Source organism: Girardinichthys multiradiatus, chromosome 8 (genome assembly GCF_021462225.1).
Source record: "Girardinichthys multiradiatus isolate DD_20200921_A chromosome 8, DD_fGirMul_XY1, whole genome shotgun sequence".
In the NCBI taxonomy this organism is placed as follows: domain Eukaryota; kingdom Metazoa; phylum Chordata; class Actinopteri; order Cyprinodontiformes; family Goodeidae; genus Girardinichthys; species Girardinichthys multiradiatus.
Genome location: NC_061801.1, coordinates 32,383,054 through 32,400,392, shown reverse-complemented (window position 1 = coordinate 32,400,392; position 17,339 = coordinate 32,383,054). Strand labels below are relative to the sequence as shown.

At 38.3% G+C, this 17,339-nt stretch overlaps 2 protein-coding genes across 7 annotated transcripts; one reads left to right on the top strand and one right to left on the bottom strand.

Annotated features, from left to right (window-relative positions):
- Nucleotides 1–2,459: 2,459 nt before the first annotated feature.
- Nucleotides 2,460–10,827, top strand: katnal2 (katanin p60 subunit A-like 2). Of its 4 annotated transcripts, none has more exons than XM_047373392.1 (16): nucleotides 2,460–2,591; nucleotides 3,507–3,577; nucleotides 5,053–5,219; nucleotides 5,337–5,373; nucleotides 5,483–5,579; nucleotides 5,673–5,771; nucleotides 6,293–6,355; nucleotides 6,522–6,599; nucleotides 7,714–7,812; nucleotides 8,562–8,625; nucleotides 9,168–9,286; nucleotides 9,461–9,552; nucleotides 9,687–9,797; nucleotides 10,216–10,378; nucleotides 10,507–10,609; nucleotides 10,691–10,827. In XM_047373392.1, the coding sequence occupies exons 1-16, from the start codon at nucleotides 2,460–2,462 to the stop codon at nucleotides 10,825–10,827; spliced, it is 1,632 nt and encodes a 543-aa protein (XP_047229348.1). The 4 variants fall into 4 exon arrangements, with proteins under 4 accessions (XP_047229348.1, XP_047229347.1, XP_047229349.1 ...); XM_047373391.1 differs by having other exon boundaries at nucleotides 10,688–10,827; XM_047373393.1 differs by lacking the exon at nucleotides 9,687–9,797 and having other exon boundaries at nucleotides 10,688–10,827.
- Nucleotides 10,828–11,229: 402 nt separating this feature from the next.
- Nucleotides 11,230–17,339, bottom strand: hdhd2 (haloacid dehalogenase-like hydrolase domain containing 2). Of its 3 annotated transcripts, XM_047373405.1 has the most exons (10): nucleotides 17,242–17,260; nucleotides 15,726–15,806; nucleotides 14,524–14,633; nucleotides 14,260–14,362; nucleotides 13,794–13,899; nucleotides 13,576–13,660; nucleotides 13,237–13,402; nucleotides 12,770–12,820; nucleotides 12,490–12,553; nucleotides 11,230–11,390 (listed from the first exon to the last, which is right to left on the bottom strand). In XM_047373405.1, the coding sequence occupies exons 3-10, from the start codon at nucleotides 14,622–14,624 to the stop codon at nucleotides 11,287–11,289; spliced, it is 780 nt and encodes a 259-aa protein (XP_047229361.1). In that variant the 5' UTR covers nucleotides 14,625–14,633; nucleotides 15,726–15,806; nucleotides 17,242–17,260; the 3' UTR covers nucleotides 11,230–11,286. The 3 variants fall into 3 exon arrangements, with proteins under 3 accessions (XP_047229361.1, XP_047229359.1, XP_047229360.1); XM_047373403.1 differs by lacking the exon at nucleotides 15,726–15,806 and having other exon boundaries at nucleotides 17,242–17,339; XM_047373404.1 differs by lacking the exon at nucleotides 17,242–17,260 and having other exon boundaries at nucleotides 15,726–17,226.

Here is a 17,339-nt window from a genome sequence, read left to right as displayed (position 1 = left end):
GTACAAAAGTGCAGCATTCCAAATCACCTATCTGTTGAGTCCTGTTTTTGGTACGGTAATTGTTTTATTTGTATTTTATTTTTCTACTTGATAAATGATTTTCCAGTAGAGTAAAATAGAAAACCAACAGACTTGACACCCGTGACATGCTTGCTGCTGATTCTATCATAGAACTACAGGTCCTTCTCAAAATATTAGCATATTGTGATAAAGTTCATTATTTTCCATAATGTCATGATGAAAATTTAACATTCATATATTTTAGATTCATTGCACACTAACTGAAATATTTCAGGTCTTTTATTGTCTTAATATGGATGATTTTGGCATACAGCTCATGAAAACCCAAAATTCCTATCTCACAAAATTAGCATATTTCATCCGACCAATAAAAGAAAAGTGTTTTTAATACAAAAAACGTCAACCTTCAAATAATCATGTACAGTTATGCACTCAATACTTGGTCGGGAATCCTTTTGCAGAAATGACAGCTTCAATGCGGCGTGGCATGGAGGCAATCAAACTGTGGCACTGCTGAGGTCTTATGGAGGCCCAGGATGCTTCGATAGCGGCCTTTAGCTCATACAGAGTGTTGGGTCTTGAGTCTCTCAACGTTCTCTTCACAATATCCCACAGATTCTCTATGGGGTTCAGGTCAGGAGAGTTGGCGGGCCAATTGAGCACAGTGGTACCATGGTCAGTAAACCATTTACCAGTGGTTTTGGCACTGTGAGCAGGTGCCAGGTCGTGCTGAAAAATGAAATCTTCATCTCCATAAAGCTTTTCAGCAGATGGAAGCATGAAGTGCTCCAAAATCTCCTGATAGCTAGCTGCATTGACCCTGCCCTTGATAAAACACAGTGGACCAACACCAGCAGCTGACACGGCACCCCAGACCATCACTGACTGTGGGTACTTGACACTGGACTTCTGGCATTTTGGCATTTCCTTCTCCCCAGTCTTCCTCCAGACTCTGGCACCTTGATTTCCGAATGACATGCAGAATTTGCTTTCATCCAAAAAAAGTACTTTGGACCATTGAGCAACAGTCCAGTGCTGCTTCTCTGTAGCCCAGGTCAGGCGCTTCTGCCGCTGTTTCTGGTTCAAAAGTGACTTGACCTGGGGAATGCGGCACCTGTAGCCCATTTCCTGCACACGCCTGTGCACGGTGGCTCTGGATGTTTCTACTCCAGACTCAGTCCACTGCTTCCGCAAGTCTCCCAAGGTCTGGAATCGGCCCTTCTCCACAATCTTCCTCAGGGTCCGGTCACCTCTTCTTGTTGTGCAGCGTTTTCTGCCACACTTTTTCCTTCCCACAGACTTCCCACTGAGGTGCCTTGATACAGCACTCTGGGAACAGCCTATTCGTTCAGAAATTTCTTTCTGTGTCTTACCCTCTTGCTTGAGGGTGTCAATAGTGGCCTTCTGGACAGCAGTCAGGTCGGCAGTCTTACCCATGATTGGGGTTTTGAGTGATGAACCAGGCTGGGAGTTTTAAAGGCCTCAGGAATCTTTTGCAGGTGTTTAGAGTTAACTCATTGATTCAGATGATTAGGTTCATAGCTCGTTTAGAGACCCTTTTAATGATATGCTAATTTTGTGAGATAGGAATTTTGGGTTTTCATGAGCTGTATGCCAAAATCATCCGTATTAAGACAATAAAAGACCTGAAATATTTCAGTTAGTGTGCAATGAATCTAAAATATATGAATGTTAAATTTTCATCATGACATTATGGAAAATAATGAACTTTATCACAATATGCTAATATTTTGAGAAGGACCTGTATTATCTTCCTGTGAAAAATCGGATGAACTTTATTTAAGGATGAGGGCAGCGAATGCACATGCTGGTCATAGTGAATTCGTTGTTGAAAATCTGAAGATTTTAGAATGGGTTACTCTACACATTGTCCAAATAAGCAGCATACTTGATTAAAATGTTGTATAGACAGGAGAGTATATTAAGAGGTTTAAATACATCATACATCAGACATATATGTCACATAAATGCATCAAAACAGTTAAGGTTTGCCATGTTTGTAAGGAAACATGCAGGCATATCTTCTTTCTTTCTTTCTTTCTTTCTTTCTTCTCCATGTTTTGTGTGTATGGCAATTCAAGATATAACGATTAAGAGCGTTACTCATTTTTAAACATGCTTCTATTTTAAAACAATCTGTAAATCATTATTAGTGACTGAAAGAAAATTCTCTTAAACATTAGAAATGGAATATAAGAAAAAAGAACCATTGCACATTTCATGGAGATAACTGGTAAAGGTTCAAGTATAGATTTCTGTTTAATTATTACTGGTTTTGAAAACGCTCAACACGATTATTGTTAGAATACATGCGGACCTGGCGTCAATATTTAGTCCTGAGCTTAAAAATATTTAAACATTTTAAATTGCATGTCAATAGATGACGTATCACTAGTTTGATAATGGGTTTGGTTCTTATGACGTCAGCACAGCTTGGGACTACAACAGTATCTGATAACGAGCAGCACTGTCTCTTCTTGGCAGTTTTCAGAATTAAAATGGAACTGTCTTATCAGTCCATGAAGTTCGCCCATGAAGCTCGGGAGGCAGTGAGTTATCATTTGTGTGTCTGTGTGTGTTCTACGGGCAACATATCACGGAGAACATCCTTAAACTAGAACGTCCTTTAGCTAACTGCATTGCAATACTACTTGTAGCTTTTAATTTGGTGAAATCCAAGCATCTCAACAAATTAAAAGTCTGAAATAACAGTTTCATTCATAGAATGGCTATTTAAACTCATGTAGGTTTACTTTACACATGCAGGTGATAATAAAGCTTTAATTTTCAAAGTTCGGCATTTAGCAGTTATGCTAATTCTGAGAACCAGTATAAATCGGCGTTCTCTGGTTGCCTAGATACCTCGACGGACATATGACATTTGTGATCGTTTGTCTCCCCCTGCTGGTAATGTGTGCATTCTGCAACGATTGTTCTACTGATTCCTCAAATCAAGGGAAGAAAATATTGTTTCAGCTCTGCGTTTTTTAAGCATATATAAATTAAATCAGTAGTTTAGTTGTAATGAGTGCAATTATTTTGAGTATCCTAATTATTGGCACATTTGTTGGGTCAATTTTTGGTACAGAGGACTAAAAGTGTCACAATCCAAAATAAATAATTTGTTGCATGATCAGTTATAATTACTGAAATAATTTATGTATGTTTTTTTATCAAAAAATTGAGAAACTATAAAGACTTATTCATATAAGATATTCCAGTTATATTTACTTTCACATATCTTGAGGTATTGAATAGTGGCACGTTTGGCTCTGTATCTTGGTTCTGGTTCTTCTTTCTTTTACATAAAAAAACTATTTTTATTAAAAATATTGAACAAAAGGCCAAATTGTACTGTACTACAGAAATGTTATTAATGATATGATCATTTTTTTGACATATATTCCTCTGATGGTGGCTGCAGTCTTGCAGTCCTGATCCTGTTCTTTGTTGCTGTTCTGCAGGATAAGCTGAGGACCGAGATGAGGAAGAAGAGCATTCTTGTTCTCATTTACCAACATTTGCTTGGGCAAGGGTCAGTATGAATAATTTTTCGATATAGCTGCTGTTTATTTCGACTGAGATCTCAGAATGTATGTATCCTGAACATTTAGATGGCAATCCTCCCATAAGTTTTTTAAAATATGTCGAAAATAAAGCAGGTTAGGGGAAATGACATTCTGTTTACAAAGTCAGCCACATTTGGTGGCAATACTGTTAAAGATGTGTAAAGTACCGTATATGTAGAGACAAACTTTAACTGTCAATGGTTTTCTGAAGTGTTCCTGAGCTCACGTAGTAATATCCGTTACAGAATGATGTTGGTTTTTAATGCAGTGCCTCCTGAGAGGTCAAAGGTCACGGGCATTCAATGTTGGTTTACTTGCCACTTACATGCAGGGATTTCTCCAGATTCTCTGACTCTTTTGATGATATTATGGACTGTAAATGATGAAATCCCAAAATTCCTTTCAACTGAACATTGAGAAACACTCTGCTTTTACTGTTGGACTATTTGCTCACGCAGTTGTTCACAAAGTAGTGAACCTCGCTACATCCTTGCTTGTGAATGACTGAGCCTTTCAGGATGCTCCTTCTATACGAAGCTATGACACTCACCTGCTTCCAACTAACCCATTCATCTGTGAAATGTTCCAATCAGGTATTTTTTAAGTATTTCCTTAACTTTCCCAGTGTTTGTTGCCTCTGTTCTGGCCTGTTTTGGAACATGTTGCAAGAATCAAATTCAAAATGAGTGAATATTTGAAAATAACAATAACGTTTATCAGTTTGAACATTAAATATCTTGTATTTGTAGTGAATTCAATTGCATATATGTTGAAGAGGATTTGCAAATCAATACACTCTGTTTTTATTCACGTTTTACATGTCTCAATTTCACTGGAATTGGGATTGTAAGACATTTTGAATAACATTTTTACAGGTGCAGTGGACACGTGTATTTCTGCACATTTTTATTCTCTATATATCCTTCTTTTTCTGTCGTCTTTTTAATTTGCCACCTGACCAAAATGCGGCTTGTTGCGTCATTAATTTAAGAAAGTCTGCTATACAACAAGAGAAAAGTCTAATTTTCCTCTTTTTTTGTAGAGCAAATCTAACATTGACATTGCAAAGAACCAGACCCATCAGACTCTTTGCCTAAGCTGCCATGACAGGATGTAAAAAAATTAAATCAGTAAATGAAATGTGATTGGCCAGGAAAAGAGGAAGTCAGGATTACAAATTAGAAGTTCACAGAAACTCTGACCAACTGAAATAATGATTTATTTTCTTTCAACAGCGAGTTAGGGGAATGAACAATTGGGTCACCGGTGGTTTTGTTAAACCCCCCAATTTTTGTTAAAGTTAATTTAACAAAAATGTTAAATTAGCTTTAAAAATTGTTTGCTAGGGGTGCCAAACCAATGTGTCTGAATCTGTGAATGTTACAAAACAGACACACTTGTCTGGGTCAATTTGATGTTTGCAATGGTATTTGCCCACCAGGTATGCATCAGCTGCAGTCACTTTGGATCAGGAGACAAATGGAGGAGTGAGGAAATTTGAGGTTTGTGATAACGTCGATCTGGAGATGGTGCTCATGGAGTATGAGAATTATCACTATGTCAAGTTCCAGAGGTATCCCAAACTCATCAGGAAAACAACAGAACCAGGTGCAAGACCGCCTCTGTGCACTGAGGTCATCCTTGTCACTCAGTGGGATCAGTAACATTTTAATTAGTTCAGCATTATTGCTTTTTTTTCCCTAAAATGTTTGGTTTTGTGTAAAGGTGAAAGCAGACAAGCAAAAAGTGCTGTTGTTAAAAAGTGAGTCCCCAAATCTTTCTAAAATGTATCTTTTCCAGCTTACAACATAGATGTTCAAATTGTCTTCAGGTCCTAAGAGGCTGAAATGTTGTGTCTGTTTTGGTCACAGGGTTCCCCACTCAGCTCTGAAGCCTCTTCCCAAAATCACCCCATCTTCCTCCCCCCAAACTGGAAACCTAGCCAAGAAGACAACTGCCAATTCACATGTAAAAACAAAAAAAAAAGCATGCTTTACACAAACCAACTCTGACAAATACAAAATTATATAAAAATAGTAATTGATGTGAAACATTTCCCAGGAAAATAGCTTCTCGGTGGCACCAGAGTCATTGGATTTAGGGTTCAACACATTCTCCATCAAACATGGGCCCCCAGGGGAAGCTGCCTCAAGCAGGAAGGTATAACACTAAAAATTCTTCCAGGTTGAAATTTCTACAGTTTTGTCAGGTTGTCTTCCTGGATCACCCTCTATTTATTTCCATCCATCTCCCCATTAACTTTAACCAGCTTCCCTGTCTATAGAGTGAGCATCCCCACAACATGATGCTGCCTAATTACATGACTCCTGAACTCATTCGTTGCACTGATTGTATTTGGAGGCGTCAGAGTAAAAGGCGCTGAATGGAAATGCACGCCACAATGTTTTAGATTTTTAGTTGTGAAACATTTTGAAAACCATGTAATCCTTCTATTTTAAATAAGATTGTATTAAAGGATTTACAAATGTTCTACAAGGGTACCTGCTGGTGAATAGTGCTAGTAATCGGGGATTTACCAAAGTAGCAACGGTCGGTGCTGCTGTATAGGGATCTAACAATCTGACGAGTTCAAGCCATGATGAGACACAAACACTGCTGTTTATTTCATTCATGTTATGCTATTATACGTAACAGTGACCTGTTGTTATCCTTGGGCCCAGATGACTGATGGCAGAACAATCCATGATGCTTTCAATGGATCGGCCGTTCACTCTGACCACATGGTAATTACACACCCCAGAGAAACCAAAGAAACAAAACGTTCGCATCACTATAAACTACAGTATAATCCTGATTGGATACTAAAAACAGTTTTTATGAAGAAACATATAATCTATGTATAATACTTAAAAGTACTAGAGTGTTAGTCACATGTTTTTTACATTGCAGGAGCGATTGCTGAAGCCTCTCAGTGGCTTTTCTGGGATTAGCGGTGAGATGAGGGAACTTGCTGCAATCATCAGTGAGGTACTAACACACAGACACAGGGTCAACATTAGACATACAGGCTTAAATATATTCATAGATTGTAGCAATATTTAGACTAATGTCCCAGTTCACTCCTGGCGTACACACTTTCTGTAGCCATCAACAAGCTTACTTTGAGCACAGACAAGGAATTTGACTTTGGTTCCACTTTACTGTTTATGTAAAGACATTTAAAATATAAATATATACATTTGGTGGGAAATAAATATGTAACCAGCATTTTTACCAAAAAAGAAAGTGAATCTCCTTTATAGATTTATTACACATAAAATGAAATATTTTCAAGCCTTTGTTTCCTGTAATTGTGATGATTATGGCTTACAGATAATGAAAACCCAAAATTCAGTCTCAGAAAATTAGAATATTGCGAGAAAGTTAAATATTGACACCTGCCCACACTGCCAGAGATACTAAAAGCTGCTTCAATGACCATGGTGTTCCTGTGCTTTATTTGGCCAGCAAACTCGCCTGACCTGAACCCCATAGAGAATCTATATTTTTCCGTTAAACCTTAGCAGTGCCATAGGCTTATAGCCTCCAAGCCATGCTGCATTGATGCAGTAAATAATGCAAAAGGAGCCCCGACTGCATATGGAGTGCATACAAATTAACTTACTTTTCAGAAGTCTGACATTTCTGTTTAAAATGTCTTGTTTTGTTAATCATGTGTAATATTAAATTTATTTTATTAATTTGGGCTTTTTGTTTTCTGTAAGCCATAATCATCAAAATGACAAGAAATAAAAGCTTATTGCACTGTGTGTAATGAATCTATGTAATATATGAGTTTCACTTTATCAAATGAGTCACAAAAAATGTTTTTCATGGTATTTGAATTTTTTGAGATGTACCAGTAAACCGTATAATGGTTTGTATTAATATATGGTTCTGACTTTGTCCACCAGAGAGCAGTAAAGAGCTTTGCTGTGAACAGATTGATCTGCTGTATTAATGAAGGCCTACTGTTCTATCTATATTACTTAAATGACGCTTCATCCTAAAGGACACCTATTTACCCACGCCTAATTGACCCACGTTTTCTTCCCAATTCATCCGTCACTCTTTGTGCCTGTGTGTGTGTTCACCCCTAAAGGACATCTATTTGCACAACCCAAATGTGAGGTGGGAGGACATCATTGGTCTGGAGGATGCCAAGCGATTAGTGAAAGAGGCCGTCGTTTATCCCATTAAGGTGAGCCCTGCACACATTCGTAGCTGGTATTTCGATTCTGAATACATGTCGTTTAGGGGCTTAAAGAGAATGAGAGCAGCGGGGTCAGGTCAGTCTATTAGACTGACATTAAATCTATATCTGGGATCTTATGGCAACACGTATACACAGATGGATAGACAGAGAGGGAGGCAGGAATGCACTAACATGGAAGGCCGTGTAAAATTTACCATACCCAGTCGCGTTCACAAAGCTTTGCCTCTGCGTGTAGATAACAAGTCGCACACACACATTTTTATCATCATCATATGGACCTTTTCGTGACAACAAATCAGGTTGTCTGCATCCTCTTGACATTTCCAGATGAAGATGAGGACTGATGCATCTATCCTCTTACATATATAGGGCTAGACTCTTTTATTGAATAAAACCACCTCTCTGTTGTCCCTAACTTCTGTCTCCATTATTATTCATTCTCTGTCTTATAAGGTCAGATGGATTTGATTTGAGTCTCTTCACCACCTAAAATTCAGACTAATGTGTGCCCCATGGCATTTGGAGCCCTGACTCAGCTTTTCATGTGGTTCAACACTTTCAATTGCACATAGTTCAGCCCTTTAATCAGTCTGCCAAAAGGGTGTTGTAGTTAGACAGAAGAAACACTGAACAATAGTGTGATTTATAAAAGGTTTGTAGAGTTATTATTCATACTTGGATTAATTACCTTGCCCTTTTTGATTCTTGCTTTCTTTAATTCACCCTCTTTACAGTACCCTCAGCTGTTTACAGGCATCTTATCTCCATGGAAGGGTTTGCTGCTTTATGGTCCCCCAGGTAAACACACTGCTCCTATTCACTTGGTTCCCATATTTTTCATGTCAGAATACCAGTTCATTCCAAACGGAAAATTTCCAGATATCTCAATGCCTTGTGAGCTGAGAATAAAAGATGAATACAAAACTTGACTATAGATTTATGGAAGCTATTTTAACACTGGTAAGGCAAAGCCTTCCAAAACCAGTCTATAATGGATGGATGGATGGATGGATGGATGGATGGATGGATGGATGGATGGAGTGACAGGTTGGTAAAAGATGGTTTGATTGGTTAATGGATCAAATGATGGATGGAAGAATAACTCGAAGGAGACCGAAGGATAGATGGGTGGATGGATGTATAGATGAACATTTAGACTATGACATGGGGACTAAAGTCTAGAGATAAAAAACTCCTTCCATACTTTTTCTTTTTTTTCCCATACTTGAAAATACTTTCATGCTTTTCCAGACCATGTAGGAACCCGGTATTTAATATTTTTGTATCGACCTTTAAGGAATTGATTTAAAACCGTGTCGCCTTGTCTCGTGTACACACAGGCACAGGTAAAACTATGCTGGCCAAGGCTGTGGCGACAGAGTGTAAGACAACCTTCTTCAACATTTCAGCCTCTAGCATCGTCAGTAAATGGAGAGGCGATTCTGAAAAACTTGTCCGGGTAGGTTGTCACTCAGCATGTGAAGGTGCATCTCAATACATTTGGATTTCATTGAAAAGTCATTATATAATATCAGTTTCACTTTTTGACATTACTGAAAAACAGATTTTTCTATTTATTGAGATGCACGTAATACACCAAACATAAGAAGGCCGATTTATTTCTTTTTCGCAGGTCCTTTTTGAGCTGGCGAGGTACCACGCCCCATCTACTATCTTCCTGGATGAGCTGGAGTCAGTAATGGGCCAGAGAGGAACCAGTTCAGGGTGAGCTCTGCCACTACGAGTTGTAAGCACCTCTGCTACTGGTTTAGGGCTCAAAACACTTCCTGGAGTGAGTCATGTTAACACAAAACAGGGATTAGAATTCAATTCAACAGAAACGGGCTGTCTGTGTCCAGGACAGAGCATGAGGGGAGTCGGAGGATGAAGACGGAGCTGTTGATTCAGATGGATGGGCTTGCAACATCAGAAGACCTTGTTTTTGTTCTTGCTGCTTCCAACCTGCCTTGGTTAAGACCGTAACACATATGCGTTTTTACATCAGGTTTCAATGTGTTTTATTGGGATTTTATGTGATAGACAACACAAAGTAGTGCATAATTGTGTTGTGGAAGAACAATGATACATGGCTTTAAGAATATTTTCTTCATAAATATCTGCAAAGTGTGACGTGCATTTGTATTCAGGCTAAAGTTGTGGAGAAGTTTAAAGCACTGAGGTTATATTTTCCTTCCACTTTACAATTCTGCCCTATTTTGTGTTGGTCTATCCCATAAAATCCTGAGAAGTCTATGGTTGTAACATGACAAAATCTGAAAAGATTTAAGTAGTATGAATATTTTCACGAGGCACTTTATTTGGAACATTTAAGATGTTAGCTGTTTTTTTTTGTCTCTACAAGCTCGTAACAAAATCAGCTTGTTTCAGGGAGCTGGACCACGGGATGCTGAGGAGGTTAGAGAAAAGGATTCTAGTGAATCTTCCCTCGTCACCTGCTCGCCAAGCCATGATCTCTCATTGGCTGCCTCCCATCAGCTCCCTCGGCGGGGTAAAGCTTCAGACTACATTAAACTACAAAAGGCTAGCAGAGGTCGGTTATAGCTTACAGGCAAATATCAGCAGCAAAAATAGGACTTTGCATATTTTAAAATATATTTTCATCTGAATTGAAATTCTTTCTTGCACTTAAAAAAGAATCGTTCTTGTGTCCCGACACAGGAGATGGAGGGATATTCTGGCTCTGATATCAGATTAACATGCAAGGAAGCCGCCATGAGACCAGTTCGCAAGATCTTTGATGCTCTGGAGTTGCATCACGATGGTAAATAAAAACTACACACACACATTTGTAAATGGAGACCTACAACACTTTAGGCCCTTCTGTGATTCTCATCCACAGCAGACACCAACATGCCTGTCATTGAGCTGGGAACCGTGACAACATCTGATTTCATGGAGGTTCTAGCACACACTAAACCGTCAGCCCAAAACCTGATGGGCAGATACACAGCCTGGGAGAAGAAGCACAAGTCAGTTTGATGTTCATGCTTTTTTGTGTTTTTTTTATATACCTTTTGTGTATTTGTTTTATCTTACTTTATATTACTATTGCACAGATAATAAAAGTGTTCAAAGAAGTGTTTTTAAATGTAAACGGCTAAAGAGGCATATTGCAATAATCAAATAAATGTTAATGTTCTTATATTTTTTATGGAGCTCACATCATTGTTTTACAAGATGTCTGTACAATTAATACACTTGTTTTTACATGACTTTTTTTAAACAGAGCTATATGTTTAAACACCTATCTTCTGGGGTTACGATTGATTTGTAAATCAATCACTCTACATTAGCTTTAACATTATTTTCCAATTTTATTTCCAATTTTTTTTCCTGCAGCAACATTTTGGGGGAGAGAAATAAAACAGTTGCTCCCACAGCTGTGACTGAGGGTTTATTTGTGCAAATGATAACAGGAGTGTAGGAGTACATAGTAGCTTATAGCAGATTCTGCAGGATGTGTTCAACGGCATCAGGGAAAGTGTCGCACGTCAGGTAAGGAGGTGGGTCAATTCTCTTTTCATCTCCATCTCTGTATTTACCTGAAGTATGAGAGGAGGGAATATTATCATTAACAGAAACAGACGTGTTTATAGTAGCATATTTTATGTGAGCATATATAAAATACTAAATAAATATCTAAAGATATCTTAGAGGAACAGGAGAATGGAGGGATAATGGTGATTGGCGAGGGGATCTCACTCATCATCCCTTCATTAGGAATAAAAAAAATAAATAGGGGTGCACTGATCTTTAAAAAGCCTGACCTGCCGATTCCGATTTTGGCCGATACCAATCTTTTTTTTAACTGACACCGTCAGGTGTTGTAAGGTTACAATACACCTTCAATTTTCCAAATTTATTTTATTAAAAAACATAGAACAATACAAATGAAACAATACAAACTTGTTTTAACGGCACAGTGCTCTCAAGTATGAATGAAACGTTTTGAGTGTTGCACTTCCTTTAGTCTTTAATTTTTCCCATTTTAAAAACAGAAAAAGACTTGCACAATAGGTTAGAAAAGCAGCTGAGATCAGTGGACGTATATACATGGAAGTATCGGCCGATCGCCGGTCATCCAAAATGAAGGAAATCAGGGCTGATTAATCGGTGCAACCCTAAACAAAAATGCTACAAACATCTCTGCATAAAGCAAATGGTTTGATACTCTTGGGGCTTGAGCTTTATTCAACTCCATCCATCTTCCCATCATCTCAAACTTGTTTTCCACGTTTGCTGAGTCTACTAAGAGAATTATTTCAAACTTCTTATGGCTTTGTTTCGACTTTGAGTTGGTCCATCTCATCCCAATAGTAAACACAAACAGTTCAGTTTATTTATGTAGCTCTGATTAATGACACGTCACCTCAAGGCACTTTACGATAAAAAAGTCTGATCCAATCCAATCATACAGATTCCAAGTCAACTACATACATTCCAAATTGATCCTAGTTAACAAACAATGCATTCAAGTTAAGTTTATTATTCAAATTGTTCAAAACGTTTCCCATGTAAGGAAACACAGCAGACTGAATCAAGTCACAAGATGTGAATAGTTCAAGGAGTATGAAATCTTTTATAAGGCACCGAATGTACTTACATGTAGAACTAATGGAACATCTGGAGGACTGAACTCACCTGTTCTGACGAGAATACCCAACATTCCTGCATTCTGAGCCCCACCTACATCATCTCTGGCATCCTGCAGAAAATAAACGTTAAAATAAGGGTTACAACTGGTTTGCGTATACAGTAAGTGTGTAGTTACTATTTATGTTTGAGTGGCTTCCCGTAAAAATACATTTTAAGGGGATAATATCAGTTTTTACCTAAATGTGTTAGATGTTGACCATTTAGAATGATAATGAGCTTGTCTTAATACGTAGGTGTCAGTGAAAACGGGCACAAATATACTCACATCTCCTATCATGACAGCTTCACTGGGGCTACATCCTAAATCTGACAAGGCCTATTTAAAGGAAGAAAATTAGCAGACTGTTTATTCAGAGAGCAATTATTACAGGGCTCCTTAACAAGTTTCATTTCAGAATTTCAGACTTTTCCAGACTCAGATTTCCAGGTTCTTCTGTTCACCATAAACTGTAAATAAACTGACTTATAGATAATTTATGGATGGGTCAATGGCTTCATGGTTTGATAGACGGATGGACAGATGGACAATGGGATGAAGAGATGAAGGACAGACTATATATATATGTCTTATAGACACTGGCAACAGCCACATTCTGTTTTTCCAAAGGTAACCAAACCTGAAAAAATATTGACATACTTTTCCAGACTTTCTAATATTGCGTAGGAACCCTGTTATTAGTTTTACTAAAACACAGTATGTACTGAGTAAAAGAAAAATAGCAGAATCCTAACCTGTGTGAAAAATGTCTTTTCAGGCTTTCCCACCACTGTAGCTTTACAGTCTGTGGCATACTCTAAGCCTGTCACAAAGGGTCCAGGGCCGAGGGCCAAACCATCTTTACGTTTGTAGTAACGAGCCTTATGAATGGCAATAAGGGAAGCTCCATCCAAAATCATTCTAGAAAGAAACATGCATCAAAAATATTCAAAAGGGATAGCTACAATAACAAAACGATGCATATTAATCGATTTAGGTTTCCGATGTTGTACCTTCCAAAAAAAACAAAAAAAAACTGATAAGTTAGAATGTGTTGTTGAAATGATTAAGAAGTAAATCTAGAGTTTCCCCACCTGAAAGCCCTGTTGAGAGTTTGGTAGTTAAACTGATCAGGCGCGAGTCCAACGACGACCGCGTTTGGCTCTGAAGTGTCAATGCCTGTGGATGGAAGGACAAAACATACAGTCTGGTGTCTTTTAATCAGTTATCGACTGACAATGAAAACAACAAGTGGAGATGAATTTGTGACAAATAAACATTTCAAGAATTGAAAAGATATTTTTGTAGGTACCAGTGAAGTCTTCCAGCGCGTTGTCCTCCACCAGAAGCAGCGGCCTGAGTTGTTTCTGTTCCAACAAACACCTTGCTGCACTCAGAGACGTGAAAATTTCTTTTTCCTGCAGGGTCAGAAGAACAGCACTCCAGATTCTCTCGAAGCAATTTGGATCTTTACAGGTACATATCAATAAATCTGAAAATCATAGAAAAGTTCATTTATTCCAGTAATTCAGTTTGAAAAGTGAAGCTTATTATATAAATAGATTTACTACATACAGGGTGACATATTTCAAGTATTTATTTCTGGAGAGGCACAGAATCTAAGCTTTGAGGCCCACTAGGAAGTTTCCACAATCCGGACCACACAGGATGATTTGGGAAGCCATGTTGGTGTTGGTCCAATGTGTTCTATCAAGTCCAAAATCAGCATAGATGTCTACCAGGAAATTGTAGTGCAAAAACAACTTCTGATATTTCACCTGGAGGTCAAAGTTAAGTCGTTGCAGTCGCTCCAGTAAGTTCCTCTTACTTTCCTTTGTTGTGTTGGTCACGAACTTCACAGCAACAGATGCCTTTCGCAGCCTTACGGCACCAGAACACAAGGAAGCAAGGCACAATTAAAAGAGATTTTAATTGACAGATATTTAGAGATCTGCTAACAGTCCTGTGCAGAGAAAGATAATAATGTGCAGCACGGTTAGGGGTGTTTGCAAAAGACATGAATTGTATTTAGTGTCTCTTACCTGTTGAGGGCATCCTGCACCCCAGGCACTGCAGTGTCCTCTATGTGTAGGGTTCCACTGAGGTCTATGAGCACAGCCTTCAGAGCCCGTCTCCCTGCCATGCTGGAGGTCTGAAAGGGAAATCATAATGTCTGTGAGAAGGACTTCAGCAGGAAAAAATGTTTTTGTCATGTATTGACTTGTTTTTGTGTAAGTCCAACAAATGTAAAAGGAAAACTGATTATTAAAGTAAGCATCTCTGACCATATAATAAGGGCACTAAGAGGACCTTAGGAACATTTTAGATAACAGATAAGAGCAGCTTGGACTATGGTCTCTTGACCTGTTTAAAAAGGCTTATTCTTCCATAATAATTTATTATTTCGGAGATTACATTTTTATCATAATCATAATTCTCATCGGTAATGGCAGAATTTATCAGATTATAGTATGGATCGAAACTCACATTGAGACAAAATGAGAGGATTACTGGCCCGTTTCATGTGTGGGCTCCTGCCTGGAATCTAGATTTGTGTTTTATTGGTATTTGATTTTAAACTGTGATCCCCTATTATTTAGACATGCTTGGATTTCTGTCATGTAGTTATTAGTTTGATGCTGCAATTAATGCCCTTAATACCCAACAGGCACGCAAGCAGACGTTTGACAGGGCCCAGTCACTAATATTTCTATTTATCAACTGATCAACTGAACTGTCAGGGAAATGCCAAACTGAGAGAGTGTGTGTGTGTGTGTGTGTGTGTCGGGGGGGCAGGGGATGCAGTGAGCAGTTTTGTTAAATAAATCAAACGTTGCAATATGTTTTAGCTTTTTATGTTTGTAAAGAAGCTCTGATATTGTATTTGTTTTGGATATTTAATGAACTCAGGATCTTATTAAGTAAAGAGAGCAACAGTTGTAAAGGTCACCATATAATATGTTAAGTCAATTTATTTTCTTGTGTTTGTAGAGTTATTTGCAGACACTTTCTTTCATATTACTGTAGGCACAGAAGTGCTTTGCAAAGGTATCTACATTGCTGGAACCTTTTTCACATTTTTCACCATACAACCACAAGCCTCGGTGTTTCTTACTGGAATTGAATGTGACAATGCAACACATACTAGTGAAAGGGATACATGGTTTTCAAGTTGTTTTTTTTAAACAGTCAGAAATCTGCATTTGTATTCTGCAAATCAGAGTCACAGACTTTGTAGAATCACCTTAAGTTAAAACTGCATGTCTTCAGGGGTATGCCTCTGCCAGCTTCGCACATCTAGACAGCTTGCCTCTTGCCCATTCTCCTTTGCAAAATAGTCCAAGCTCAGTCAGACTGGAGGGTGTTTGTGAACATCAATTTTCAAATCTTGTCAAATTCTTGATTAGATTTGGCATGGCGCTGATGGTGTAGGGGTTAAGCATGTGACCATATACAGAGGCTACAGTCCTCGAAGCAGCCGTCCTGGGTACGAGTCCCAGACCCGGCGACATTTACCGAATGTCTCTCCCCCTCTTTCCTGTCTACCTACTGTCAAAAAAAAATAAAGGCCACTAGTGCTGAAAAAATATCTAAAAAATAAAAAACTCTTGGTTAAATTCAAGTCTACACCATTCTAGTACATGAATATGTTGTGATCTAAATCATTACATCATATATCTCTGACTATGTTTATGGTTGTTTTGCTGACAAACTGTGATCCAGTTAGCCTCAAACAGGCTTTTTTCCAAGGTTGCCCTGCAAATAGCTCCAACCTTCTTCCAATCCACTCTGACCTACTTCCCTGTGTCATCTGAACAAAAATCCCCACAGCATGATGCTGCTACCACAATTGTTCACCGTGAGGATGGTGTGATCAGTGTTTGTTAAACTGCAAATAGGACTTTTTGTGGCTTTCTTTCAATAGTGGCTACTCTTCTACATAAATACCAGATTACAGGAGTCATTCCCTTTATTCTTTACATGAGGGACTGAACGGTGCCCTGTATTATTTTTAGTCAACTTCAGATATGCACTACTTTGAGCTGTTGTATTACATAGAATCCTGATAAAATTCATGAAAGTTTCTTGTAGTAATGGGACAAAATGTGGTAAAGTTCAAGGGGCATGGATAGTTGGCAAGAATTAATGTGTTCAAATGACGTTCCAAGTGGGCAATTCACTGAACATGGTCAAATTAAGAAAATTAACAAACACAAACTTTGGGAATTAAAAAAAAATAATAAAAAACTGCAGGTACGTCTAGCTTTTTTGAATCAACACAATTAGGAAATAAAGTTGTGGCTCAGCAATTAAATCATACGCAGTTTACTTTTAGTGCTTTGCAGTGTTTCTGTAATATCAAAAAATGACCTGTTGGTTTGTATGTAATCAGTTGAGCCTTTTAGTTTTATCACCACACAATTAGTTTTGGAATAATTTAGTGGTCGTAAAAGCAACCCCTTAAAGGAGGAAGAGGCCAACTGTGTTGGTAGAGCTCCACAATCAGACACTAATCAGGTGAAATTAACAATGAGAGAAAGTCTCTTATTCTGTACCCAGGTTCACGATGCTCGTGTGTCTCCCTAACCAAAAACATTTACTGATTTATTCCTGTTGACTTCCGCTTGAGGAGATTTGAGTAGTAGAGGCTAAAATCCTTGTTTAATCACAAAATGCTTCCGTTTTATTAAACCCGGGGGCTGACAACTGACAACACAATCTTAGATGACAAAAAGGTAAACAAAGATCCTTAGCCTTACTGCAGCAGCGCTCTTTCCCCTTCCTGTTGACGTATCTTCTTTGTCGGCTTAAAGCAAATTCATTATTCAGCTGCTCGCTGCTGCCCCCTGCGGCGGAC